We start from the raw sequence: 23,678 nt of genomic DNA, 5'->3' as shown, positions 1-23,678 counted from the left end.
CCTACCCCTCCTGGATCAGTGCCCTCAGCTCCCAAACTGCCCTGGGACACATCTCTAGCGGCAGTTACCACCCTGAGCTGTGGCCATGTATCCACGGCTCCCCACCAGATGGAGCTCCCTGGCCCTGGGTGTGAATGAGTGAGTGAATGGGCATGAGTGAATAAATGAGCAGCTGAGTAGCTGGAGCAGGGAAAAGACGCCTTTCATTCACCTGATCCCACAATCTAGACCCACCTGGGCATTTCAGCACATGGTGGTGGGCCTGGCAGAAAAACCCACGAGGCCTCAACTCCTAATCCCTGACCTCCCCACCTCTCACCTCTCACCAGCCTCTGTGCTTCCTCCCTCTTCCCTCACACCCTCCCACACACCCCTCCTCACTCTCTGCCCCCCTCACTCTCACCCCTAGATGTGCTAATTTCCCCCTCAGCTTCGGCTGCCTCCACCTGACCTCCAGCCTGCCCGCTTCCAGCCAGCCACAGTGTGGCCCTGGGTGCTAAGCCTTAAAGGCCCTCCCTCATTAATCCTCATAACAGCCCTATGAGGTGGGGCTACTACCCATCTGAAGAAACCAAGGCCCTGGGAATTTCAGTGATGAGTCTGAAACCATACCTCTAAGTAGTGGGGTACAGATTGAAACCCAGGCGTGCCCAAATCCCAAGCTTATCACACATACAATCGCCAGACCAGACCACTTGCACGTCTCAAGCACTCCAAACTCACAAAGCCCATGCCAGACACCAGGAGTGCCGGTTTATCAAAAGGGAGGAGGAAAGAGTGGCCCCTTCCCCTTCAGCCTGCTCATCTCACAGAGATCACTTTCCCGGGAGTGTTACTCCCATCCATGCTGTACAGGCCAGAAATCTGGAAGTCACCCAGGTCTCTCTTTTACCTCACTCCCTGAACACGCCACTCTGAAATCAGTTTTGTCCTAAATATCTAAATATCTCTCGGCTCTACCTACTTCTCTGTGTTTCCCATTATCACCATCTGAGTTCTGGCCACCATTATCTCTCACAATGGCCTCCCAATCTGTTTTTTCCTCCCTCAATTTCGCCTCTGCTCACAGCAGTCACAGTGAGTGACAGCTCTAAAATGTAAGTTTGGTGATAGCACTGTCTTACTTGAAAACCCTCAGCGGCTTCAGAATAACTCTGTCCTCAGGATAACTTCCAGATCCTTTTTTTTTTTTTTTTTTTCAACAGAGTCTCACTCTGTCACCCAGGCTGGAGTGCAGTGGCGCCATCTCAGCTCACCACAACCTCCTTGCCCGGGTTCAAGCAATTGTCCTGCCTCAGCCTCCCAAGTACCTGGGACTACAGGCACACACCACCTCACTGGGCTAACTTTTTTTGTATTTTTAGTGGAGACGGGATTTCACCATGTTGGCCAGACTGGTCTCAAACTCCTGATCTCACGTGATCCATCCGCCTCGGCCTCCCAAAGTGCTGGGATAACAGGCGTGAGTCACCGTGCCTGGCCTGCAGATCCCTTTTTTTTTTTTTTCCCAAACAGGGTCTCGTTCTGCTGCTCAGACTCAAGTGCAGTGCCCTGATCATAGCTCACTGTAACCTTGAACTCCTGAGCAAGCCCTGCTGCCTCAGCCTCTCGAGTACCTGGAACTATAAGTGTGCGCCACCACGCCTGGCTAATTTTTTTTTTCTTTTTTTTTGAGACGGAGTCTCGCTCTGTTGCCCAGGTTGGAGTGCAATGGCATAATCTCGGCTCACTGCAGTCTCCACTCCCCAGGTTCAAGCAATTCTCCTGCCTCAGCCTCACGAGTAGCTGGGACTAACAGGTGCCCACAACCACGCCCAACTAATTGTTTGTATTTTTAGTAGAGACAGGTTTTCGCCATGTTGGCCAGACTGGTTTCAAACTCCTGACCTCAGGTGATCCACCTGCTTCGGCCTCCCAAAGTGCTGGGATTACAGGAGTGAGCCACCGCACCTGGCCTACCTGGCTAATTTTTAAAATTTTTTGTAGAGACAGGGTCTCACGGTGTTGCCCAGGCTGCTCCAACTCCTGAGCTGAAGCAATCCTCCCCCATTGGGGAAGACTCCCAAAGTGCTGGGATTATAGGCGTGGCGTGAGCCACCCACCATGCCCGGCCTTACCAATTCTTTAACTTTCCTTGAAGGCCCTACGCTCTCTAGTCAGTACGCCTTTGCATATGCTGTTCCTCTGCCTAGAACACCGTCTTGCCCTCACTTCTATCCCCTTCATCCTGCAGGTTCTTCAGGTCTCAACTTAGATCTGAAGCAAGCTTCTTGGGGAAGGGTTCTTTGGATGCCCCCTCTCTCCATGGGTTAGTTACCATGGATGTGTGCTTCCATATACTTTTCACATTCTAACCATTAACACACAGCTCTGTAGTCGCCTGTTCCCCTGACTTTCCACCTCACTAGACAGTATCATCACTAACTTCTGCATTCCTTTAATTGAACAAAGGCGTATTACTTGTTAAATAGGTGTCATAGGTACATACATACACGATAAAGACCCAGACCCTGCCGATGAGATCAGTAACTGCATCTCTTCTCTGGGATCTCGGCGTCTAAACAGCGCCAGGTTCAAATCGCTTGTTGAACGGATGAACCAAGGAAGGAGTGAATGAACGAATGAATGCCCACGAAGGACGTGGTGCCGCGCACCCTTCTAGGAATCGTAGTCCCCTGCTTCGGGCCTGTCTTTATGGCGCAGGCGTATTCACATGGAGGCCGTGTTGCTGTTCATGCGCATGTCCGGGAATGCGGCTCGGAGAACTGCGCATGCCCGAAGGAGGGGTGGGGCCGACGCGGAGCCGTACGGCGGAGGCGGGGCTTCAGTGGCTTTTGGTGCTCTCGGGTGAGCTCTGCCCGGCTGCGGGGATGGCGGGGAGGGGGAAGCTCATCGCAGTGATCGGAGACGAGGACACGGTGACTGGCTTCCTGCTGGGCGGCATAGGGGAGCTTAACAAGAACCGCCACCCCAATTTCCTGGTGGTGGAGAAGGATACAACCATCAATGAGATCGAAGACACTTTCCGGTACGGTAGCGCGCGAGGCCTGAACGGGCCCTTCTGCTGCCTAGTGGAGTGCGGGGCGAGGGTGGAGGCGGCCCGGGGACCGAGGCGTAAGGCCCGGACGGGGGTTAGGGGACGGTCCTGAAAGTCCGCCCGCCCACCTCCGCTCCCCAAGTTCCCATTTGGGGATGGGTGGCACCGACGCTGTATCAGGTCCACGAGCTCCCCACCTCACATGATCGTGTGTCAGGAAAGAAGGGGAACAGAGCTCGTGACGGGCTAGGCAGTGGGCTCGGACTTTGTTCTGCTTTCCCCTCCTTTACAGGCTCACCATCGTCCTGTAAGGCAGGGATGATTTTGTCCTACTTACAGGTGAGAAAACTAAAGCTCGGAGAGGTTAAGGCACACACTAAAGTTACAAGTGGGCAGAGGCAGAGCTGGAATTTGAACCTAATCCTAACCCTTTCTACCTTTGGTAAGCCAGGTACACACTCTGTACAGCTCTCCTCAGTCGGCCTCGGAATTTCCCTTTGGTCTTGAGCACAGTAGGCAGAAAATGTCAGGACTGTGAGAGCCTTCTGCTAAGACCTTGCACTCAAGCCCTCGCTCCTGCCTTAGGTCAGAGTGTGGGCGCAGGCATGCCTTTAATCCACCAGGGGTCCTGGTGACTGGAATTGAGAATAACAGCTTCCTATTCTATCCCTCACCCCTTCTTCAGGTTCGCTGTACTAAGTCTCAGGAATAAACCACTCACCTGTTTCCCCCCAAACAGTCCAGCCCAGGGCTGCTGGCTGAGACTGGTTCCTGCTGCCTGGTGTATTAGGTAGTTCCTGACCTGGTAGGCTGTTACCTGCCCATCTCTAAGCTGTCTGGTAAAGTGACCCAAGTTACCATGGAGAAGGACAAATTTTACTTCAAGAATTTTTTATGTTTCCAATCAAAAGGGACCTCAGAGATCAAATCTAACCCAGTGACTGGCGGGGGGTGGGTGCTCAGTAAATAATTTTTAACTAGTAAATAAATGAATGAGTCTGGGCGCGGTGGCTCATGCCTGTGATCCCAACACTTCTGGAGGCCGAGGCGGGTGGATCACCTGAGTTCCACCCGCCAGGCTGGTTGGAGTTAGAAACCAGCCTGACCAATATGGTGAAACCCCATTTCTACTAAAAATGCAAAAATTAGCCAGGCATCGTGGAGGGTGCCTGTAATCCCAGCAAATCAGGAGGCTGAGGAAGGAGAACTGCTTGAACCTGGGAGGCGGAAGTTGCAGTGAGCCGAGATCCACCGCTGCACTCCAGCCTGGGTGACAGAGGGAGACCCTGTCTCAAAAAAATCAAATAAACGAATGAATGGGTGGGTGATCACAGGAGAGGAGGATCACAAGGCCAGGTTCTTTTTGGGCAGAAAGTATGATTCCTTCATCAGAGTATCTTCTTCCTAGCTTGTGATCTTGGTTCATGCCAGACTTTCCCTCTGACCCCTCCACCACCCTCATCAGCATAGACCTTGAGGCCTTCAGTGGTCTCATCAGCCCTATTTTTAAATTAATTTGTTTTCTTTCTAAAAGTTAATGTGTCCTTTTTTTTTCTTTTTTCTGAGACAGGGTCTCACTCCTGTCACCCAGGCTGGAGTGCAGTGGCGTGATCACAGCTCACTGCGGCCTCGACTTCCCAGGCTCAAGTGATTCTCCCACCTCAGCCTCCCAAGTAGCTGGGACTACAGTTTCCCAAGCAGCTGGCACATGCCGCCACATCCAGCCAATTTTTTGTATATATGTACACATTTTTTTTTCTTTTTTTTGTAGAGATGGGGGTCTCACTATGTGGCCCATTCTGGTCTCAAACTGTAGGGTTCAAGCAATCTACCAGCCTCGGCTTCCCAAGGCGCTGGGATTATAGGCATGAGCCATTGCACCCAGCCTTCAGTATCTGCACATAAAAAGGGATCTGTATACATATAATCTTATCCTTCCCCTTTCTGACACCATCACTGCATATTGAATACACCAGCGTGCACCCTAATTAATCTTCATTACCAGTTCACTTGGAAGCATTCTGGGCAGCGTTGCAGAAGCCAACCCTAGTCAGCATGACCCTCCGCTTTGGGATGAAATTGATTCTTGGTAGAGTTGACATAGGGTTGAGCGTGGCAGCCTTTCCCCTAGTCCTCTGTGCCCTCTGGGTCATGCTCATTCCCCTCCACTGCCCAACCCAACAACTTGGAGGCAGGAGAGAAGGCAGCCCCCAGTGCTGCCCTAGACTCCTGTCTCATCTCTCCCCACAGGCAGTTTCTAAACCGGGATGACATTGGCATCATCCTCATCAACCAGTACATCGCAGAGATGGTGCGGCATGCCCTGGACGCCCACCAGCACTCCATCCCTGCTGTCCTGGAGATCCCCTCCAAGGAGCACCCATATGATGCCGCCAAGGACTCCATTCTGCGCAGGGCCAGGGGCATGTTCACTGCTGAAGACCTGCGCTAGGGGACTCCTCACAGCCCTCAGCCCTTCGCTCGTTTCCAGGCCTCTCCCCAGGCTTGCCATCAGCCTTCTTTACTTTTTGAGCCTCTGATTTCCAATTCCCTGCCCATTCCCACTCCATTAAGAGGCTAGGTGAGGCACTTCTAGGTTGCTGGGGCTCTGCTGTTAAAGCTGGTTAAGAAACAGGAAGCCTGACCATCTCCCTCCACTACCTGTTCCCTGTGCTTTTACACAGTGTCATTGTTGATGTTAAATTAAAGTCATATTCTTGCTTTGCTCCAAACGGGCTGGGTGCTGGAAAGTACATGTGTGGGGTGAGGCCATGGGGCAGATTCAATTGGCAAGGATGGAAAAGGTGCTGCCAAAGACAGGCATAGAAGAGCTGGCCCAGGAGGATCGTGCTGGGAGGCAGAACTCAAGGACTGGTCCTTGGATCAGAGAAGACCAGCTCTGGTCTGGGAAGGAATGGGAGGAAGCTTGAGCCCAGCCCCCACCTCCCCGACCTTGCTCAGCATTGGGCTGGGAAGGGGGCCAGACCCAAAGGACAGACACAGAAAGCACACAAAACCTTGGAGCCTCTGATGCCAGATCCCGCGTGGGCCCTGCGGGAGGTTTGGGGAGCAGGGCTCTTAGCCAGTGGGCCCTGGCCCCAGGCTGCCTCAGGAAGCCAGGCTCATGGGGTCTGCTGTGGGCACAGCAAGTAGAACCCTGGCCCTGTGTGAGGTGAGGCATGGTTGCTAGGTGACTGCTGGGGCAGCCACTCGCCATCAGAAGCACTCTGCTTGCTGTGCTAACCCCTCAGCTGCAGCCACCCTGGTGCCACTCCTTCCCAGGCCACCATGTCACGGCAGCTCAACATAGACACGTTACGGCAGAACTTCTGGAAGGAGGAATATCTGAGGGAAAAGATGTTGCGCTGTGAATGGTACCGCAAGTATGGGTCGATGGTGAAGGCCAAGCAGAAGGCTAAGGCTGCAGCCCGCCTGCCCCTCAAACTGCCCACCCTGCCCCCCAAAGCCCCACTCTCACCCCCACCCGCCCCCAAGTCAGCCCCTTCCAAGGCGCCCAGCCCTGTCCCAGAGGCTCCTTTTCAGTCAGAAATGTACCCAGTACCACCTGTCACCCAAGCCCTGCTGTATGAAGGCATCTCCCACGACTTCCAGGGGCGCTACCGCTACCTCAACACTCGAAAACTGGACCTGCCAGAGACGCGATACCTCTTCCCCGTCACCACCAGCTTCACATACGGCTGGCAGCTGGGTGAGCCCAACCTCTTGGAAATCACCTCAAAGACAGAGCACTTGCCATGTCCTAGGGAGTGGGCATCCTAGTGAAGGGTCCAGACCATAAACAGAGCAAGGAGATGACCAAGAAGTATCAACATGTGCCACAGAACTAGGGAGTGGTGGTGGGCAGGGGGGCAGTGGCCATGTGCTGCTATTTATTGGATTTTCAGGAAAGGCCTTTCTGAGGACCTGAGGCCGACAGCCAGATGATAAGGATGGGTTTGGATTTTCTTTGGTGTGCAGGGAAGCTGATGGAGTGGTCTAAGCAGGTTTCAAGAGTGACACTGATGAACCTTTTAAAAAGTCACCCTGGGCCAGGCGCGGTGGCTCACGCCTGTAATCCCAGCACTTTGGGAGGCTGAGACAGGCGGATCACGAGGTCAGGAGATGTAGACCATCCTAGCTAACATGGTGAAACCCCATGTCTACTAAAAATACAAAAAATTAGCCAGGCGTGGTGGTGGGTGCCTGTATTCCCAGCTACTCGGGAGGCTGAGGCAGGGGAATGGTGTGGACCCGGGAGGCGGAGCTTGCAGTGAACCGAGATCGTGCCACTGCACTCCAGCCTGGGCGACAGAGCAAGACTCCGTCTCAGAAAAAAAAGTCACTCTGACCTGTATGTAGGCAGTGGCCTTTTGAGGGGAAATGGTAGAATCTGGCATGTGAGTTGGGCATCTATTTTGTTACCCTGTGGTAGTGGCCTGAGGAATCAGCAATAGAGCTGAAATCAATTCAGGATGTTTGGGGGAAGACTCAGTGGAACTCACCCATGGATAGAATGTGAGAATAAGGGGAAGAGAGAACAATCGCCCAGGTGTTTAGCTAAAGCCGCAGCGACAGGGAAGACTGGGAGAGGTCAGGGCTGGAGTGTGCATGAACAGGTCCTATTTAGTCATGTGTGTTTGGCTATGTTATGCTTGAAGTGTCTGTAGGGTGACTGTGTCTATAAGTCTGGATTGAAGTCAGAGCTGAAGATGCAAATTCAGAGGTCATTTGAATATAGGTGCTTTTTTTTCTTCTTTTTTTTCTTTTTGAAGCACAGTCTCACTCTGTCACCCAGGCTGGAGTGCAGTGGCATGATCTCGGCTCACTGCAACCTCCGCCTCCCAGGTTCAAGAGATTCTTCTGCCTCAGTCTCCTGAGTAGCTGGGACTACAGGCACGTGTCACCATGCTTGGCTAATTTTTGTATTTTTAGTAGAGACAGGGTTTCACCATATTGGCCAGGCTGTTCTCCAACTGCTGACCTTGTAGTCTGCCCACCTCGGCCTGCCAAAGTGCTGGGATCACAGGTGTGAGCCACTGCCCGGCCTATAGGTGCTATTTAAATCCGTGAGATCACCTAGGGAGCTCAAGTTGCTGGAATCTGATGGGAGTGGGGGCAGGAGGGCTGAGCCAGAGGCGGGTAGGGGATGGCGTAGGCAGGAAGGCTGTCCATCTGGGCTGAGTCTTTTTTCTGTGAGGTTGAGTCAAGGCTATCAGTGGGGAGCGAGCCAAGCTCAGGCAGTGGAGTAGCAGAGATGAAGAGGAAAGGTGTGGAACAGGCATGTGCCAGAGAGGGCTGCTGGGCGATGTTGCTGCACGTCCCATTGCTGTCTGTGCTCATGAATGTCAAGTGAGACTCCTCGGCCCTGTGTCCTTCTCCAGCTGCTTGAGTGTCTTGCAGAAAAGGTGGATGGTTGGGGATTGACTCAGTTGAGATTTTGCCCCCAAACATCCCTTTCCCCCAGGTCCCTAAAGGGAAAGTCAGGGAAATAACTTTAACAAAAGCAGGAGGCAAGCCCTAGAAGGGGGAGCAGGAGACAGAAGGAAGTCCCATCTCTTCACAGTCTGTCCCTCTGACAAGCAGGCTAGGGTGGCCCCCCTCCTGGCAGGTAGAGGATCCTGAAGCTGGGGTAATGATGGCAGATGGCTGCTGTATGTATCCTGGCCTCCAGCCAGCTCCTAGTATTTGCAGGTAGCTCCCATGCCTCCAAAGCATTTTCCATTTCTTCCCACAAAGTGGCTACTCCACTGACGGATTCCTAGGGCTGTGCAGACAGACAGGGCTCCCATGCTCTGTATGTCCTTCCCTCAGGAACCCATGCTTGGCCTCTAACATCTTTTTCCAGGACCCCCAGTGAAGCAAGAACTGGTCTCCTGCAAGATGTGCCGCATTGAGTCATTCTTCCGCAAGAATGGGGCCTTCGCACTGCTTGATCCCCGAGACCTGGCCCTCTGACGGTGGGCCAGGTGTGGGCTTAGGGGAGGGAAGAAGAAATAACAGGCCTCCTGGTGGGGCAAAGCTGTTGTGTGTGTCTGTGCCCCTCTGCTCTCCCTGGCCCTGAGGCTGCATTCAGGCCTTTCTGAAACTATCTGACCTGCAAAAGTTGCCCTCTTGCTTTTTCCGTAACCCTCATCTCTTTAATCATCCCTTTGAGTACCCAGCAATGACCAGAGGGGGCTGGGAAGGGCGAGCACTACTCTGCAGGCACGGGATCCGCAGCACCAGGGGAACACAGTAGTTCCAGGAAGTTCTGAGTGTTCCTGCGGAGAGAGCGGCCTGTCATCTCGGAGGCCAGGGAAAGGGGACTCCTGCCACCGCCACACCCCTCCTTGCCAGCCCCTCACCTGGCCCCGAGGGCCCGCAGCCACCCGGTCCTCTCCCTATGCATCTGTTCCAGCTGCTCCCGCAGGGCGCGCCGCCGCCCAGTCGCGTCCTCCTGGCGGTGCAGATCGCTGAGCGGCCGGGCAGGGCAGTACCTGGGGCGGGCAGGGCAGTACCTGGCACACCCGCCCCTCGCGCCCCGCCTGAGTCACTGCCAGAGTGCAGTGCGCTCACTTCAAAGGGACCCGGGCGCACCAAGCTCGGCCCCTGCCCCCTGCAGGTTCCTTGTGGCCCCACCGCCTTCTGGGGGTCTTGCCTGTGGCGGGAGTTGAGCCGGGCTGGGCGGGAGCCCCACGGGGTGAACCCGGCAGTGGCGGTTGCTGGCGATGTGGAGGCGTTCCAGGACCTGCAGAGGGGCAGTCAGCATCCGGCCGCCCCTCGGTGCCCCGCCCGCCCCAGGCAGGCCCCAATCCCGGCGTGGGGACGCACCCGGAGCCGCTGCTGCTCACCGTCCCGCCGGCGCCGCCACCTGGCTGCGCTGTGCAGCTCCAGCAGCCGCTGCAGAGCGGTCTCCTGCTGCGCCGCGCTCAAGCCCGCAGGCGCCTTGGCCCTGCCTAGGGGCGCCGGCCACGCGGCCTTCGAGGCCTTGGGACGCTCAGGGTCGTCCCCGCGACCCCAGAGGGCACCCGGAAGCCGAGCCTGGCCCACCTCCTGCTCCCCCGGGCCGGGGCCCACTCCAGGGCCCTGCAGCCCGTGCGGATCGCGCTCCGGGTCTGGGGGCCCCCGGAGACCCCCGGGGAGCCCCTGCTGCCCGGATACCTTGGCGCGCAGGGTCGCTGGCATCACAGCTCCAGCTCCGCGACCTAGAAGCAGCTGCGGGGCCGGGGGCTTTGGGCCGGGAAGCACAGCCCACGCCCCCTCCTGGGCGACCCCCAGCTTTGCCACCGCCGGTACCGACTTTTGTGTCTCGCCTCTGATCATGCCCTGCATCATCGCGGTAGTCCTTCTCCGGAGATCTGGGTTCTCCCTGCCCACAGGCTTTGGAGTCTGGGCTTTCAGGGACCCGCAGGAGTCCCTCCGATGGCTCCGGGAGCCGCCTTTCTCTGGGAGCTGTACAGTGGCCTCCCCGGGAGCCACCTCCCAGGCTTATGAGATATTGCCTTCCCAAGACCGCAGCATCTTCTTCCCCAGACTCTGGGGACTCGCCTTTCCCTGGCACTTAGGACTAAATTCTCTTCGACTCTGAGGAACGCCCCTGTTCTCACCCAGGGGGGCCTCCTCCCTCTGATCCTGAGGAGCCCTTGGGCTCTGGCCCCGCTGTGTCTTCACCCTCTGACGCTGAGGAGCATCTTTGATCTCGCCCCGGGAGGCCTCCCCTCTCTTATACTGAGGGGTCTCTGCTTTCTGATCCTGAGGGTCCTCCTCTCTCAGACTCTGAGGGGTGTCCATCCTTGGCGGTCTTTGAAGTTCTGTTCTCTCCTGGCCCGGGTGCGAGTCCCAGCCCAGTCCTTCAAGGGCATCCTGGGAAGGCAGGTTTTGGGAGGGCAGGTCTCCCCGCCCAGGGGTCCCGGGAGTGAGCTTTCTTTCCTGGGTCTCAGGTTCTGCCTCACTCCTCTCTTCCCTCTGGGCCAGGTCCTGGAAAGGAAGAGCACTTTGGGCCCAGGCTTGAGAGGGAACCTACAGACCCGACCCCAGCAGCCAGCCCTTGCCTGATTCCTGAATTTGTTAAAGCCATTTAATGTAGTGTGGAAGGTGCTTCACTGAAAAGCCTCCCCCTCACCCCAGCAGCCTCCTCCCGGGCAGACCCACCCCTGCCATCCCCAACCTGAGACCCTTGACCTTTTCACCTTGTACTCTGAGCTGCCTGGCACCCCAAAGCTCCTCCTGGTAGTGGGGTTCAGCTCTTGTAAGGAGCCTGAGGAAGAAAGACCAGTGTTGGGAGCTCATGTCCCCTCATGGACAGTCCACCTAGACTAGAGCCAGGAAGTTTGGGGAGTCCCAGCACATGGCTAGGGGTGCCCTGAGGGCGCTGCCTGAACCTCAGGCTGTCACAGTTCATCAGCCAGCCATGCACTTATTTGTCATGTGTGCCTGCCAACAGCCCACCCCATCTTTCTCATCCTCCCAGCCAAGGCAGACCACTCCAGAGGGACCTGCACAGCCTTCTCCTCAAGACCACCACGGGAGGCCTGGGAGTCAGAAGGGTCACCGTGCTGGGCGCCTGGGTCCCTCAGCACTGGCCGCTCCCCCTTTGTCCTGGTGTGCCCATCAGGCCCAGAGAAGAAACCCGCTCTGGGCATCTTACTTTTTACTCTTACTTAGAAGAAACCTCCCTTAGCCTTTTCTTTGTTTCTGACAGCAAAATCAAAGGAAATTCGAGATGAAATTTTAGGCCAGAGGCTGGCCTAAAAACTGCAAGTGTTTATAATTAACAAAGAAATCTAAAAAAAGAGATGATGTGTTGCCGCTCCCCTGCAGCTGTGGAAGGAGAGCTCTTCTGCATCCATAAAACTGGTTAAAAGGGATTTCATAAGGTCTGAAATTGAGAACTTTCCCAAGAATACTGCATCTTGTTCTCTTGTGCAATATCAGACGTGTGAATATTCATAACAGTAACCAAATGGGTGCACTCTCTGTGAAAACACATCTTTCAAAGAGTTGTTTGAACAAAGGAGTCTTATTAGACTCCTGGGCCTTTAGAAATAATTGCCATAAACTGCAAAAACAACCTCCAACCTCCCACCTCTAATTCTCATCGGTTGTCTTACTAGAAAATTTATTTCTCTGGTAATAATGTTATAATTGATATCCCTGACTTCTCAAGACGTAAAATACTTGTAAAAACTTCTCTGTCAATCAGAAAATAATTATTGGCAGTTTTCTCCTCTCATGTGCATGGTGGAACAATAAAAAGCTTGTGGCTTTGCTACATCTATTATTTAACAATTTGAGAGTCTGTTTCATTTAAATTAACAGGCTCAAAGCTCATAGTATCCATTCCACTGCCTGTTTATTGTCATGCTGTTTCTAGCTTGTGATCTAAAGACAGGCACCCAGTCTCCTTGATCTCTGTATATCTCCAGTGCCCGGCTGAAGGGTGGCAAAGAGGTGGTCTGTGCCTGGCTGAAGGGTGGCAAGTAGGTGGCCTGGAGTTGGTATTGTGTTCCCTCATCCCTGGGCAGCAAGTGATGCTCATTCCTGAACTTTCTCCCCTGAACGCCAGTTTAGCATCAGAATCCTACTGGACACACTGCCTGAGACAGCTGGTACCAACCAGGTGGAATTGGCACAGCAAATAAAACCTACTTGCCATTGCTGGGTGTCCTGGCACTCCATCAGGAAGTGTGAGATGAAGAATGAGTGAAGAATGAAGTCCTGGGACTTGGGGAGAGGACTTACCTGCCTCATCCCAATCCAGTCTGGCTGCCCCAGCCCCAGGGGCCCCCTGCCCTCCCAGCTGTCTGACAACGTACCGCGTGTGGGCTCTGCAGGTCCTCCAGGGCTCTCCCACCCTTGGCCTGCACCACTCCTGGCTTCACCCAGATCTGGGGCCAATGATGGGTCTCCCACCTGCCCCCTGCAGGAGTTCAAGGGCTGCCTCTGATGCACCTCTCTGGGCCCATGGGCTCTAGAATGGGAGGGAGTCTGCCTGCCAGTCTCCAGAGACCCCCACCCCAGCATACAAACACTTGAGTCCCAGGTGGCTGCTCCAGTGCCCTCCCTCCTCCCCCATCACCAGATCCTGGGAGCTGGAATTTGGAGATTAACCTTTCCAGGGGCTGTGGGGCAACCATGGGTGCAACTAAGAGACCAGGAGGCATAACGAAGGGCACTGGCAGGACTGCAGAAGGTGACAGAGAAAGAGCCCAGTTCACAGAGGGAAAGGCAGAATTCCCCAGGGAGACTCACCCTTCCAGGAGCTGATGGTTCTGGCTCAGGGAGTCCCTGTCCTGGGGTAGAGGGTGCAGCCTAGAATTCTGGAAGGGTTGGGGGCAACCTAGTCCACATGGCTGCATCCCCCAGTGTGGCAGCCAGCCTCTAAGATGGCCCCTAAATGATCCCTGCCTCCTGGAATTCATACCCTCTGTGACCGCCACTTTCCTCCACGCAAAGGAGCTTGGAAACGGATCCCTCCTCCCAGTTGAGTCTCAGATGAGACCACAGTTCTTGCCAGCAACGTCGGCTGAACCCTTCCTAAGTTGCACCACGAACACCCGCTCCTGCTACAGCTGAGGGTGCCTTGGCCCAGAGAGGGCTACTAACCTGCCCAAAGTGACTCAGACAGCTGTTGGCTGAGCCAAGACTGGGACCCACATTCCCAGTTCCCCACTCTGTTCTGGGCCCAGTCACCACAGCACCCCATCCTGGAGTCTCAGCCCAGCTGTGGCTCTGGAGGGAGGGGCCAGCGGCTGGGGCTGTCAGCACCTGTGTCTCAGCGGCACACTTCGTTGCCTTTGCTCTCTGGGGCCCTGCCAGGCTCCTTTCCTCCCACGCGGCGGTCACATGGAAAGGCTTCCAGGTATCACCACACAGGTGATTTGACCAAGACAGTCGTTAACTGTGGAATGAGAATAACGGCCTGCCTGGAAGAGCAGGCCCTGTGTGCCAGGCGTAGTCCACTGTTCCCCCCCGACAGCCCTTGGTGAAAGATCTCTTCTTGTGGGCGTTTTCTTTCTCTCTCTTTCTTTTCTTTCTTTTCTTTCTTTCTTTCTTTCTTCTTTCTTTTTCTTTCTTTTTTTCCTTTCTTTCTTTCTTTCCTTTCTTTCCTTCTTTCCTTTCTTTTTCTTTCTTTCTTTTTTCTTTTTCTCTCTTTCTTTTCTTCTTTCTTTCTCTCTTTCTTTCTCTCTCTTTCCTTCTTTCTTTCTTTCTTTCTTTTCTTCTTTCTTTCTTTCTCTCTCTCTTTCCTTCCTTCTTTCTTTCTTTCTTTCCTTCCTTCCTTCTTTCTTTTTCTTTCTTTCTTTCTTTTTTTTTGAGACGGAGTCTTGCTCTGCCGCCCGGGCTGGAGTGCAGTGGCCGGTTCTCAGCTCACTGCAAGCTCCGCCTCCCGGGTTTATGCCATTCTCCTGCCTCAGCCTCCGAGTAGCTGGGACTACAGGCGCCACCACCTCGCCTGGCTAGTTTTTGTATTTTTTGGTAGAGATGGGGTTTCACCGTGTTCGCCAGGATGGTCTTGAACTCCTGACCTCGTGATCCGCCCGTCTCGGCCTCCCAAAGTGCTGGGATTACAGGCTTAAGCCACCGCGCCCGGCCGAGACAGGGTTTCATCGTGTTAGCCAGGATGGTCTCGATCTCCTGACCTCGTGATCCGCCCGTCTCGGCCTCCCAAAGTGCTGGGATTACAGGCTTGAGCCACTGCGCCCGGCCTTCTTTCTCTTTCTTTCTTCTTTCTTTCTTTCTTTCTTTCTTTCTTTTTCTTTCTTTCTTTCTTTCTTTCTTTCTTCTTTCTTTCTTTCTTTCTTTCTTTCTTTCTTTCTTTCTTTCCCTCCCTCCCTCCCTTCTCTTTCTTTCTTTCTTTCTTTCTTTCTTTCTCTCTTTCTCTCTTTCTCTCTTTCTCTCTTTCTTTCGGCGGGGGAGTTGGGGGTAAACAGAGTTTGGCTCTTGTTGCCCAGACGGGAGTGCAGTGGTGCAATCTCAGCTCACTGCAACCTTCACCTCCCAGGTTCAAGCGATTCGCCTGCCTCAGCCTCCCAAGTAGCTGGGATTACAGGTACAGGCATGTGCCATCATGCCTGGCTAATTTTTGTATTTTCAGTAAAGACGGGGTTTCTCCATGGTGGTCAGGCTGGTCTCGAACTCCCAACCTCAGGTGATCTGCCCGCCTCGGCCTCCCAAAGTGCTGGGATTACAGACGTGAGCCACCGTGCCCAGCCTCGTGGGCATTTTCTAGCTGAGGAAAGGTAGACTCAGAGCCCACAGGGGGTTCAGCATGGAGATTCGAACCCAGCCCTGTCTCCAAAACCGTGCCCCTTCTGCTTGCCCTCACCACAGCAGGGCCCCAGTGTCCCCAGAACCTCTGTCCCCGCCATGCCCCCTCACCCACTCACCAGCTGCTCGGGGTCCCCACCTGTGCTACCACCTGGCTGACAGTGCTGGCTCCATGCATGCTGGGCCTGGCCCCTCGGACCGAAAAACTGGGCCTGGGGTGGCCAGAAGAGGCCCAGCTCCACACCAGTCAGCAGCTCCAAGTCCCACAGGAGCTGCAGGAAGATGGGGTGCCAAGCCATGAGGGGGCACCCACCCTGGCCTCAGCCACACCCCCGGCCAGCCCCTACCTGCTCCTGGGCCTGCCGGCTCCGCTCCATCTGCAGCAGCACAAGGGGCAGCTCCCACCCCGGGGGATACCTGCAGCCCTCTTGCACCTAGAGGGGCAAGGGGACGTCAGGCCCCCGGCTGTCTCCTTCCTTCTGAGGCAGTGCCCCTCCCTCACCTGCCAAAGTGCAGCCTGGAGCTGGCCTGGGCCTGCGGGGCACCGGAAGAGATACTGGTACAAAGCCAAGGCCTGCCTGGGGCTACAGGGGAGCCCTGAGCCCCCCGGAGTGGCTGCCTGCGCCATGCAAAGCCTGGAGGGAAACGGAGGACAGTCAACCAAGAGCCAGGAGCAAGGAGGGACAAAGGCTCTGATCTCAATAATGCAGGGCTTGACATCTGAGCCCTGGCTGGACCGCAGCCAAGCCTCATAGACTCTGGCCTGCCTCAGAGACGGCTTCTGTGGCCCTAGGGGTGGCAGCATGGTGAGCCGTGTGGCCCTGAGAGAGGGAGGTGTACGCATATGCTTGTTTACAGCCTCCAGTGAGCATTTGTTTGACATATACTGTACACACGTACATCTGAACATCAACCTCACAGCTGCATTATTTGGGCGCACAATATGCCCAATATGGGTAGCAACAGCAGCTGCTACCAAAGTTTAGCTTGTGCCAGGATGAAGACGCTTCATACATATAATCCTTTCTTGCAGCAACTCTATGAAGTAAGCTCTATTATTATCCCCAATGTATAGGTAAGAAGACCGACTCAGAAAGCAACTTCTCCTAGGCCAAGTGTGGTGGTTCACATCTGCAGTTCCACCACTTTGGGAAGATGAAGTGGGAGGATGGCTTGAACCCAGGAATTTGAGACCAGCCTGGATGACATAGCAAGACCCCATCTCAAAAAAAAAAAAAAAAAAATGTTAGCCAGGTGTGGTAGCACGCACCTGTAGTTACGGCTACTTGGGAGGCTGAGATGGGAGCATTGATTGAGCCTGGGAGGTCAAGGCTGCAGTGAGCTGTGATTGTGCCACTGTATTCCAGCCTGAGTGACAGAGCAAGACCCTGTCTCTTTAGAAAAAAAAGAAAAAAGAATAGCTTGTCTTAACATGCAGCAGCATTTTTTTCATCTGGAGATGGATGGATGTGATACCCTCTGGGAAGACATGGTCCTGGGAGCCCAGGCCATCCATCAGCAAGAGGCGAGTGGTAAGAGGCCCTGCCCCGGCAAGCACTGCCCACATGCTTGTCCATGCTGTCCACTTAGTAAGTGCTGTCCATGGGTCACTGTTCATTCCCTGACACTTGTTATTATCATCCTCATCTCACAGATGAATAGATAGGTCAATCAGGAGAGGAGCTGAGTGCAGGAGCTCTGCCATTTTTACATCCTGCCCTGTTGTGAGCAGATTTGCCTGCTGGTTACTTTGTTCCCATTCTATGAGAGAACGGAGCAGACCCTCCTCTTGGCCAGAAGAGAGAACAGCCTCAATGAAAGAGCAAGCAGGCTGAGTGGCCTCTAATTCAACCCGCACTCTCCTGCGTCCCTGCCTGAGCACAAAGCCCTTCACTCCCTGTTGGAATATCAGGGAGCAACGAGGATGGAGTCCCCTGACCTCATGACCAAGGTCCCTAAAACACCAAGGTCACAGAGTAGGCGGCAAAGAAAACTTGAATTCTGGACTTTTTCTATCTCAAAACCCATGTTCCCTCTCTACAGTGACGTCTTCACACGCTGCCAGTGTCTCCTGCCCACACATCTGCCCGGGGTGGGTGTGGTTGTGAAGGCAGGCAGGTATGCATTGCATGTGTTTATCTGGGCTTCTGAGGGATGTATGTTTCTGTGTGTGTTTCTGTGTGTCTGTGTGCACACGCAGGCACATGTCCATATTGCATTGTGCTCTGTTGCTTCTCCTGTTTCTCACCCCAGGCATTGGGTCCCTGTGTCACTAGCTCTTGGAGTGGCCCAGAAGATGCCTGCACACTCAGTATCCCCCAGCCACAAGGAAGGAGGAGGCCATTCTCTGATGCAGCCCCTTCTCCATGGTTCCTCAGTCCCTGCAGGATCCCACATGGATCCACAGAAGGTACCACATGGGGCCATGCATCATGCCTGCTACACAGAATGAGCACAGGGCTAAGACCAGGGCACCAGGGTCCTCCTTCTACCACTGCAGGGTTTCCCAGACAGCACCAGGGAGTGGCTGGGTGGGGCAGCCCAGGCATGCAGGTGCAAGAAGGGTGCATGGTGCTATGATTCTGGGGCCATTGATCACTAGATCCCATGTTTCTGGCAGCCCAGCCTCTGTCCCAGCACCAGGAGGAAATACACACACACAAAAGGAAGCCTTCGGGCAGGCCTAGAGTTTACTGCTTGTGACTCAACACGGCAGGGGTCTTTGCAGGGCAGGGGCCCAGGCTCCACTGTCCAGGCAGGGCATTCTCTCCACAGCCCTGACCAGGGTGGGAACTGCTTGCCAAAGGGAGGCTCCTGGCCTGATGAACCCTGGTCAGGCACTGTCCTCGCTCAGGGTGTCTTCTGGGGCTCCCGGCTGAGGCTGGGCCCAGCACCGAGTGGCTGGTCTCCAGTGAGCAGGACTTGGGGACAGGCCTCGGGTGGGATGCAGTGGGCCTCGTGCTCTACCAGGCCTGCAGGGCACTGGCAGCCGGGCATGCAGGGCCTCACACAGTGAGCTGCCAGCTCCCCCAGGGGGATATGCTGATTGAAGCAGGTGCGGGGACAGGGCGGGCCGCACTCATCAAACACGAAGCCGTGCTCCAGGGGGCAGCCTACCACTGTGGGGGGTGGGGGGAGTGGGAGGCAGGGTTACCAAGGGACCTGAAACTGCCCCAGTAGCTGTGCATACCACTGTGAGACTCATCGCACCCACCCTGGACCCACCCTGAGCCCTCCAGGCTGCCCTTCTCTGTGCTGACCCTCCCCCAGCCTGCAGCGGGCATCACCCCCTCACCGCACAGTGTGGGGCCTCGCCAGGTAGGTGTCACTCCTGCCTGGCGACAGTGACTGGCGTAGGCTTCCAGGGCATCACAGAGGCAGGCATCAGCGGAGGAGCCAGGGCCACAGGCACACAGGTCATACACACAGGCGGCAAAGAAGGGCTCCGGTGGCACCGCAGCATGGCAGCGACTGAATGGGGAGGACTTCAGCACCCCACACCGGGCATTGGCCTCACGCCTGGCACGGTAACCTGCTGCCCGGCACGGATCCATCTCTCGGCCTGCAGAACAGGGCCGGCCAGGCCCCAGCCCCTCTGAGACCTGGGTGGGGAGAGCAGCCCTGATGTGACAGCACCACTGGCAGCTGGCCTCTACATGCCATGCTCTTCAAAGCACTTCCCACCCAGTCATTTGCTTTAGCCCCCAAAACCTCCGTAAAAGAACGCAAAGGAAGTACTGTCTACCTTCTTTTTGTCCCCATTTTACAGATGGACAGACCAAGGCCAGAGTAGGTCAGCACTTGTCCAAGGTCACACAGCCAGTGAGTGGCAAAGCAAGGCTTGGGGGTTCAGGTGACGAGACCTCTTTTTTTTTTTTTTTGAGACAGAGTTTTGCTCTTCTTGCCCAGGCTGGAGTACAGTGGTGCGATCTCGGCTCACTGCAACCTCCGCCTCCTGGGTTCAAGCGATTCTCCTGCCTCAGCCTCCTGAGTAGCTGGGATTACAGGCATATGCACCACCAGGCTCAGTTAATTTTGTATTTTTAGTAGAGATGGGGTTTCTCCACATTGGTCAGGCTGGTCTCAAACTCCCGACCTCAGGTGATCTGCCCACCTCAGCCTCCCAAAGTGCTGGGATTACAGGCATGAGCCACTGCGCCTGGCCAACGCGGCCTCTTTTAACAAGCCACCCTATCTTTCCAGCACCAAGACAGTCAAGAAGCCTACACACCTCCCTGAAAGCCCAAAAGCCTATCTTGTGTGACTTCACCCCCTTTCCCCGCTTTCCATGCCAGAGGGTTGCTCTGAGACTCATGCTCAGCTGCGTCTTCCCTAACCCCCATCCCCGGTTCCTGTGCCACTCACCTGCCAGCTATTCCCAAACGCAGCCTCCGTGGGCAGGAGCAGCCCCTCAGGGCCCTGCAGATCATCCTGGGCAAAGCCGTTGAAGTTCCCACAGAGCCCACAAGTCCGGCCCTGGTAGGAGCCAGGCACGCTCACCTCCACCTGGGACTGCCCGTCCCACAGCACCTGTGTGGAGAGGCCTGAGACTGGGGAGCAGGTAAGGACAGGGGCCTGAAGAAGCCCAGGGTCCATTATGGCCCCAGGCACTGTGTTCAGCGCGGCCAGTGCTGCAGGGGAGGAGAATGGACAGGTGGAGGCTCCCCTTGGAAGAAACACAGCCCTAGCCAAGGCCAAGTGGATACATTCTGTGCCAGCCCTGGGCAAAGACAGATGACAGGAGGAGCTGCCCACAGCTCCTGCATGAGGGCACCTTCTCCTGCCGCCATCCCTCAACGGGGCCCCACGTGAAATGCAACCCCCTTCCAGGGATTCACTTTCTCAAGGGCATTCCGGCCATGCAGAGGACAAAGCACAATTGGGGTTCAAATTAGAAGTGTATACCCTTATTCTATGAATTTACAAGCTGTGTTTCTTGCTGGGGGCAGGGGGCAAATTACTCCTTCCACATGAGAGTTGGAAGGAACCTGAGACACCCCCCAGGAGACTTTAGCTGACATCCTCCCCACTGCCACTGACCCTTCCCATTCCCCACTTTACAGATGAGAAATCTGAGGCCCAGAGGAGGCTGTTGGTGACTTAAGAGGCTGAGTCAAGATTAGAAATCAGACTCAGAACTCAGAACTCCTCTGACTGCCCAGGGAGATCTCTGACTCTGATACACCTCCCCTCACAGCCCTGCACCCCACTCCTGGCCTCTTTTGGCCAGGAGGTAGCTGGCATCCCCACCCCCTATAGATACAGAGGCCTAACCAGGACTGAAGCTCCCAGCAGGCAGCCCACCCAGACTCGCCCTGGAGCCGCACCTGGAGCCCGGGCTGGGTGTGCAGGATCACAGTGTGTCCTCGCAGCTCCACATACAGCAGCGGCTCCTGCAGGAAGGGCAAGGCCACTGGGCGCCCATCCACCTGGAGGATAAAGGAGGTGGGAGGAGGCGTGATGTCGAGGCGCATGGGTGGACAGCATGGGATCCACCTTCCTCTGCTCATCGGCTTTGCTCACAGTGACTGCTCCGCCCTGCAGCAGCCGCACGGCCACGTCTCCCAGCAGCACCGCCACCTCCTGGGTCCAGGCCACGCCGCTCCGGCCCCGGTCATCATTGGTCACATGCACACTATGGGCGGGAAAGTCCCAGGTGCCAATAGTCAGCAGGGCTGGGTGTAGGAGTTGGGGAGAAGAGAGACAGGGGATGCACACCTGAAGTCCCCGCTGTGGCAGTCCTTGGCCAGCACATAGCTGCAACTGCCCTGGAAGTGCAGCAGGCGGCCGTCGAAGGTGCGGTAATGGGGGTCTCCGAAGGCCATGCAGGAAGCTGGCCGGGGCAGGCAGTGGGGGCAGCAGCTGCCAGGACTCAGGGCAGGGGCCTTGTCCTGCATTCAGCCCCAGACACTGTCAGACACACCACCCTCCCCGCCATGCCTCTCGCAGACCCTCCCAGAAAACCAAGCATCTCCCAGGAGTCTCCAGGGATCTCCAGGACTCCAGCGCCTGGGCTCCCTGCAAGCAAGGTCAGGGCACCACTTTGTGGTCGCACTGGGAACAGCACTGTCCCCAGCTCCCAGCTGGCTGCAGGAGCCCAGCCTCCCTCTCTGATGCCTGATCACACCAGGATGGCGGTACCATGTGCCCCCACCCTGACCCTCCCCACCACCTTAGATTGTGGTACTCACGGGGCCACACGAGAGCGGTGAGCAGTGCCGGCTCTGGCAACGCACGGTGCCCGCCATGCAGGAGCAGCTGGTGCAGGCGTCCACAGTCCAGTGCTCTCCAGAGGCCACCTCACGGCCCTGGTGCACGCAGGACTGGGTGGGAGCTGAAGGGATAGGAGCTGGGAGGTCAGCTGCCCCTCCTGCATGCCCAGAAGGTCTGACTTACCCCCTCCCCCATCATCCTAGCTGCACACCTTGGCATCGCTCACAGCAGCTGTTGGCCTGGGGCACCTTTGCCCAGCCATGGGGGCAGGAGAGGGCCTGGCACTCCTCGAGGTGGCACTCCACACGGCCCCGCTGAGGATAGACATCATTGTTCTGGGGTTTTCTGCAGGGCCGGAGTCCCTGGTCTCATGCTTCTGGGGGCATCTGGGCATGGACTTCTGCCTGCCCCTCCCACAATACACTCTTCACAGTTCAAGTGGAGAATGAAATCCAACCTTCGGCTCCATGCCCTGGTGCAGGGATGCCCTTGCCCCTTAAAGACCCCATATTTGCTGGTGGAGTGTTGGACACTTCTCCCTTTCTCCATCTGTGAGATCCTCTACCCTCCCAGACCCACCCCAGCTCACATGACAGGTGCAGGTGATGCACGCATTGCTGGGGTCCCTCCAGCTCTCTCCATCTGCCACTCTCCGGCCCTCAGCCTCCACCACACATTCTGAGGAGGAAGACATGGGATGGGCAGGCACTGTCCCTCCAGCTGTATCCTCCCTCCTCAGAGCTTACCCCGCATTTCATGGCAGGAAAGCACCCACTCAATTTCCCTACCACCCTGATGGTGTTGATTTCTTCAATCAATATCCACAGGGCCTATTAGACATCAGGCCTCGCATCAGTGCTCGGGATGTCTCTAGGGTCCTAGGAGCCCAAAGGGCCAGAGGCTGGAACCCCACTCTGGGCCGGCTGCCTGCTCAGCAGTGCAATGCCCTCTTCATGGGCCTGGAGATCCCAAGCCCCCTGAGAGGCATCAGGCCAGACCTTGAGAATCTAGGCTTCATCTCAGCTTCCCCCTGCCTCATGGGTCTCTTCTCCACCTCAAGAACAGCCCCCCTCCATTTCTAGAAAAGAATGAACCTGTATTCTTTTCTAAAAACTGAGTACAAACCCTGGGCTGCCCACTTGGCCCATGAATGTCTCCCCTTCCTGTCTTCCCCCGGGCTCCTCTCTGAGGGTGGAGGCCAAGGCTGGGCACTTACCCTGGCACACGGGGCAGCAGCTCCCAGGGGGAGTGTGGCGCTCTGAGAGGGGACAGCTGAGCTCAGGACAGGTCTGGTGGATGCAGAGCCATGTCAGGTCCTGCCCATGTGAACACAAGAGGTAGAGAATGGCGGATCTCGGAGCTGGTGGAGGAGTAAGGCGTAGTCATGATGTGACAGTCAGGACAAGTGGGCAAATGTCAGGGTGAGTGGAGAGCCCCGGAGCTGCTGCGGGAGAGGAGTGGCAGCCACAGCCCACAGAGAAGGAAGAAGAGGGGCTCTGTGAGTCCCCAAGGCAGGAGGGCTCACCTGGCACTGGCACGTGTAGCAGGGGTCTGGGGGGGCTAGCTCAGATCCCAGCAGGCCCTCTGAACAGTTACTCAAAGCTTCTGTGAAGACAAGAACCCAGAGTAGGGGACAGAAAAAGGGGCGCAGGGCTGGAAATCCCAGCTGTCCCCATGCACCATGTCCCCAGATTTCTAACTTGAACTCCTGGGCATACCCACATCCCAGCACCTTGACTCCAGGGAGGACAAGTTCTCTTTCTCTTTAATTCAGTCACGTTCACACGTTTTCAAAGAAACTTTGCTAGGTTATTATGTGGGGCCGGGTAGGGGTGCAAAGTGACTGGAAACAGACCAAGTATGGCTTCCTTAGCCTGAGGTCACTAAGAATGGCCAACCTGCGGCCGCTCTCCCTCCCACTCTCTGTAATACAGTGTGGCTACAACAGCTCAGGGAAGCACACAGCCAGGCATCCTGAGTTCGAATCCTGATGCCAGCACTCAGTGCCTGTGCTCATTAGGTTAGATTAATCCATCTCTCTGAGCCTCAGTTTCTTAATCTGTAAAAAGAAATTAATACTTCCCTCACTGGGTAACTGTGAAAACAAAGCAAGAGACTTTATTAAGAGCACCAGGTACAGTATGTGGCATGCAGTAGGTGCTTAATAAATGTTGGTCTTCTT

The 23,678-nt window shown here is 55.7% G+C and overlaps 3 protein-coding genes across 4 annotated transcripts in view; 2 read left to right on the top strand and 1 right to left on the bottom strand.

Annotated features, from left to right (window-relative positions):
• Positions 1 to 2,354: 2,354 nt before the first annotated feature.
• On the top strand, positions 2,355 to 5,769 carry ATP6V1F (ATPase H+ transporting V1 subunit F). Its single transcript, XM_033194353.1, has 2 exons — positions 2,355 to 3,028; positions 5,288 to 5,769. Exons 1-2 carry the CDS (start codon positions 2,622 to 2,624, stop codon positions 5,487 to 5,489), a joined length of 609 nt encoding a protein of 202 aa, XP_033050244.1. The 5' UTR covers positions 2,355 to 2,621; the 3' UTR covers positions 5,490 to 5,769.
• A 133-nt stretch (positions 5,770 to 5,902) lies between these two features.
• On the top strand, positions 5,903 to 12,304 carry ATP6V1FNB (ATP6V1F neighbor). The gene is made up of 3 exons (XM_033194354.1): positions 5,903 to 6,746; positions 8,883 to 8,994; positions 11,487 to 12,304. The coding sequence occupies exons 1-2, from the start codon at positions 6,326 to 6,328 to the stop codon at positions 8,990 to 8,992; spliced, it is 531 nt and encodes a 176-aa protein (XP_033050245.1). The 5' UTR covers positions 5,903 to 6,325; the 3' UTR covers positions 8,993 to 8,994; positions 11,487 to 12,304.
• Positions 10,325 to 23,678, bottom strand: part of KCP (kielin cysteine rich BMP regulator) — a 42,482-nt gene continuing 29,128 nt past the window's right edge. The window contains exons 30-43 of one of the 2 annotated variants that reach the window (XM_033194351.1): positions 23,022 to 23,101; positions 22,713 to 22,812; positions 22,086 to 22,174; positions 21,708 to 21,810; positions 21,475 to 21,617; positions 21,002 to 21,174; positions 20,807 to 20,918; positions 20,611 to 20,712; positions 19,649 to 19,813; positions 15,631 to 15,717; positions 13,268 to 13,335; positions 12,832 to 12,935; positions 11,206 to 11,273; positions 10,325 to 10,993 (exon numbers count right to left, since the gene is read on the bottom strand). In XM_033194351.1, coding sequence (XP_033050242.1) covers positions 10,505 to 10,993; positions 11,206 to 11,273; positions 12,832 to 12,935; positions 13,268 to 13,335; positions 15,631 to 15,717; positions 19,649 to 19,813; positions 20,611 to 20,712; positions 20,807 to 20,918; positions 21,002 to 21,174; positions 21,475 to 21,617; positions 21,708 to 21,810; positions 22,086 to 22,174; positions 22,713 to 22,812; positions 23,022 to 23,101 — 1,883 coding nt within the window. In that variant the 3' untranslated portion in view covers positions 10,325 to 10,504. Of the gene's footprint in view, positions 10,994 to 11,205; positions 11,274 to 12,831; positions 12,936 to 13,267; positions 13,336 to 15,630; positions 15,718 to 17,954; positions 18,403 to 18,578; positions 18,886 to 19,648; positions 19,814 to 20,610; positions 20,713 to 20,806; positions 20,919 to 21,001; positions 21,175 to 21,474; positions 21,618 to 21,707; positions 21,811 to 22,085; positions 22,175 to 22,712; positions 22,813 to 23,021; positions 23,102 to 23,678 lie in introns of those variants that run through there. The other variant, XM_033194352.1, reaches the window with a different exon arrangement.

Source organism: Trachypithecus francoisi, unplaced genomic scaffold (genome assembly GCF_009764315.1).
Source record: "Trachypithecus francoisi isolate TF-2019V2 unplaced genomic scaffold, Tfra_2.0 Lachesis_group4, whole genome shotgun sequence".
NCBI lineage: Eukaryota > Metazoa > Chordata > Mammalia > Primates > Cercopithecidae > Trachypithecus > Trachypithecus francoisi.
Note: the sequence above shows the minus strand (reverse complement) of the source record. Positions and strands in the feature narration are given on the sequence as shown.

Coding starts and splice junctions, on each gene's coding strand:
- ATP6V1F (XM_033194353.1), top strand. CDS start 2,622: ATGAATGCCCACGAAGGACGTGGTGCCGCGCACCCTTCTAGGAATCGT. Junction 3,029..5,287: donor GAGATCGAAGACACTTTCCG/GTACGGTAGCGC, acceptor CTCTCCCCACAG/GCAGTTTCTAAACCGGGATG.
- ATP6V1FNB (XM_033194354.1), top strand. CDS start 6,326: ATGTCACGGCAGCTCAACATAGACACGTTACGGCAGAACTTCTGGAAG. Junction 6,747..8,882: donor CACATACGGCTGGCAGCTGG/GTGAGCCCAACC, acceptor ATCTTTTTCCAG/GACCCCCAGTGAAGCAAGAA.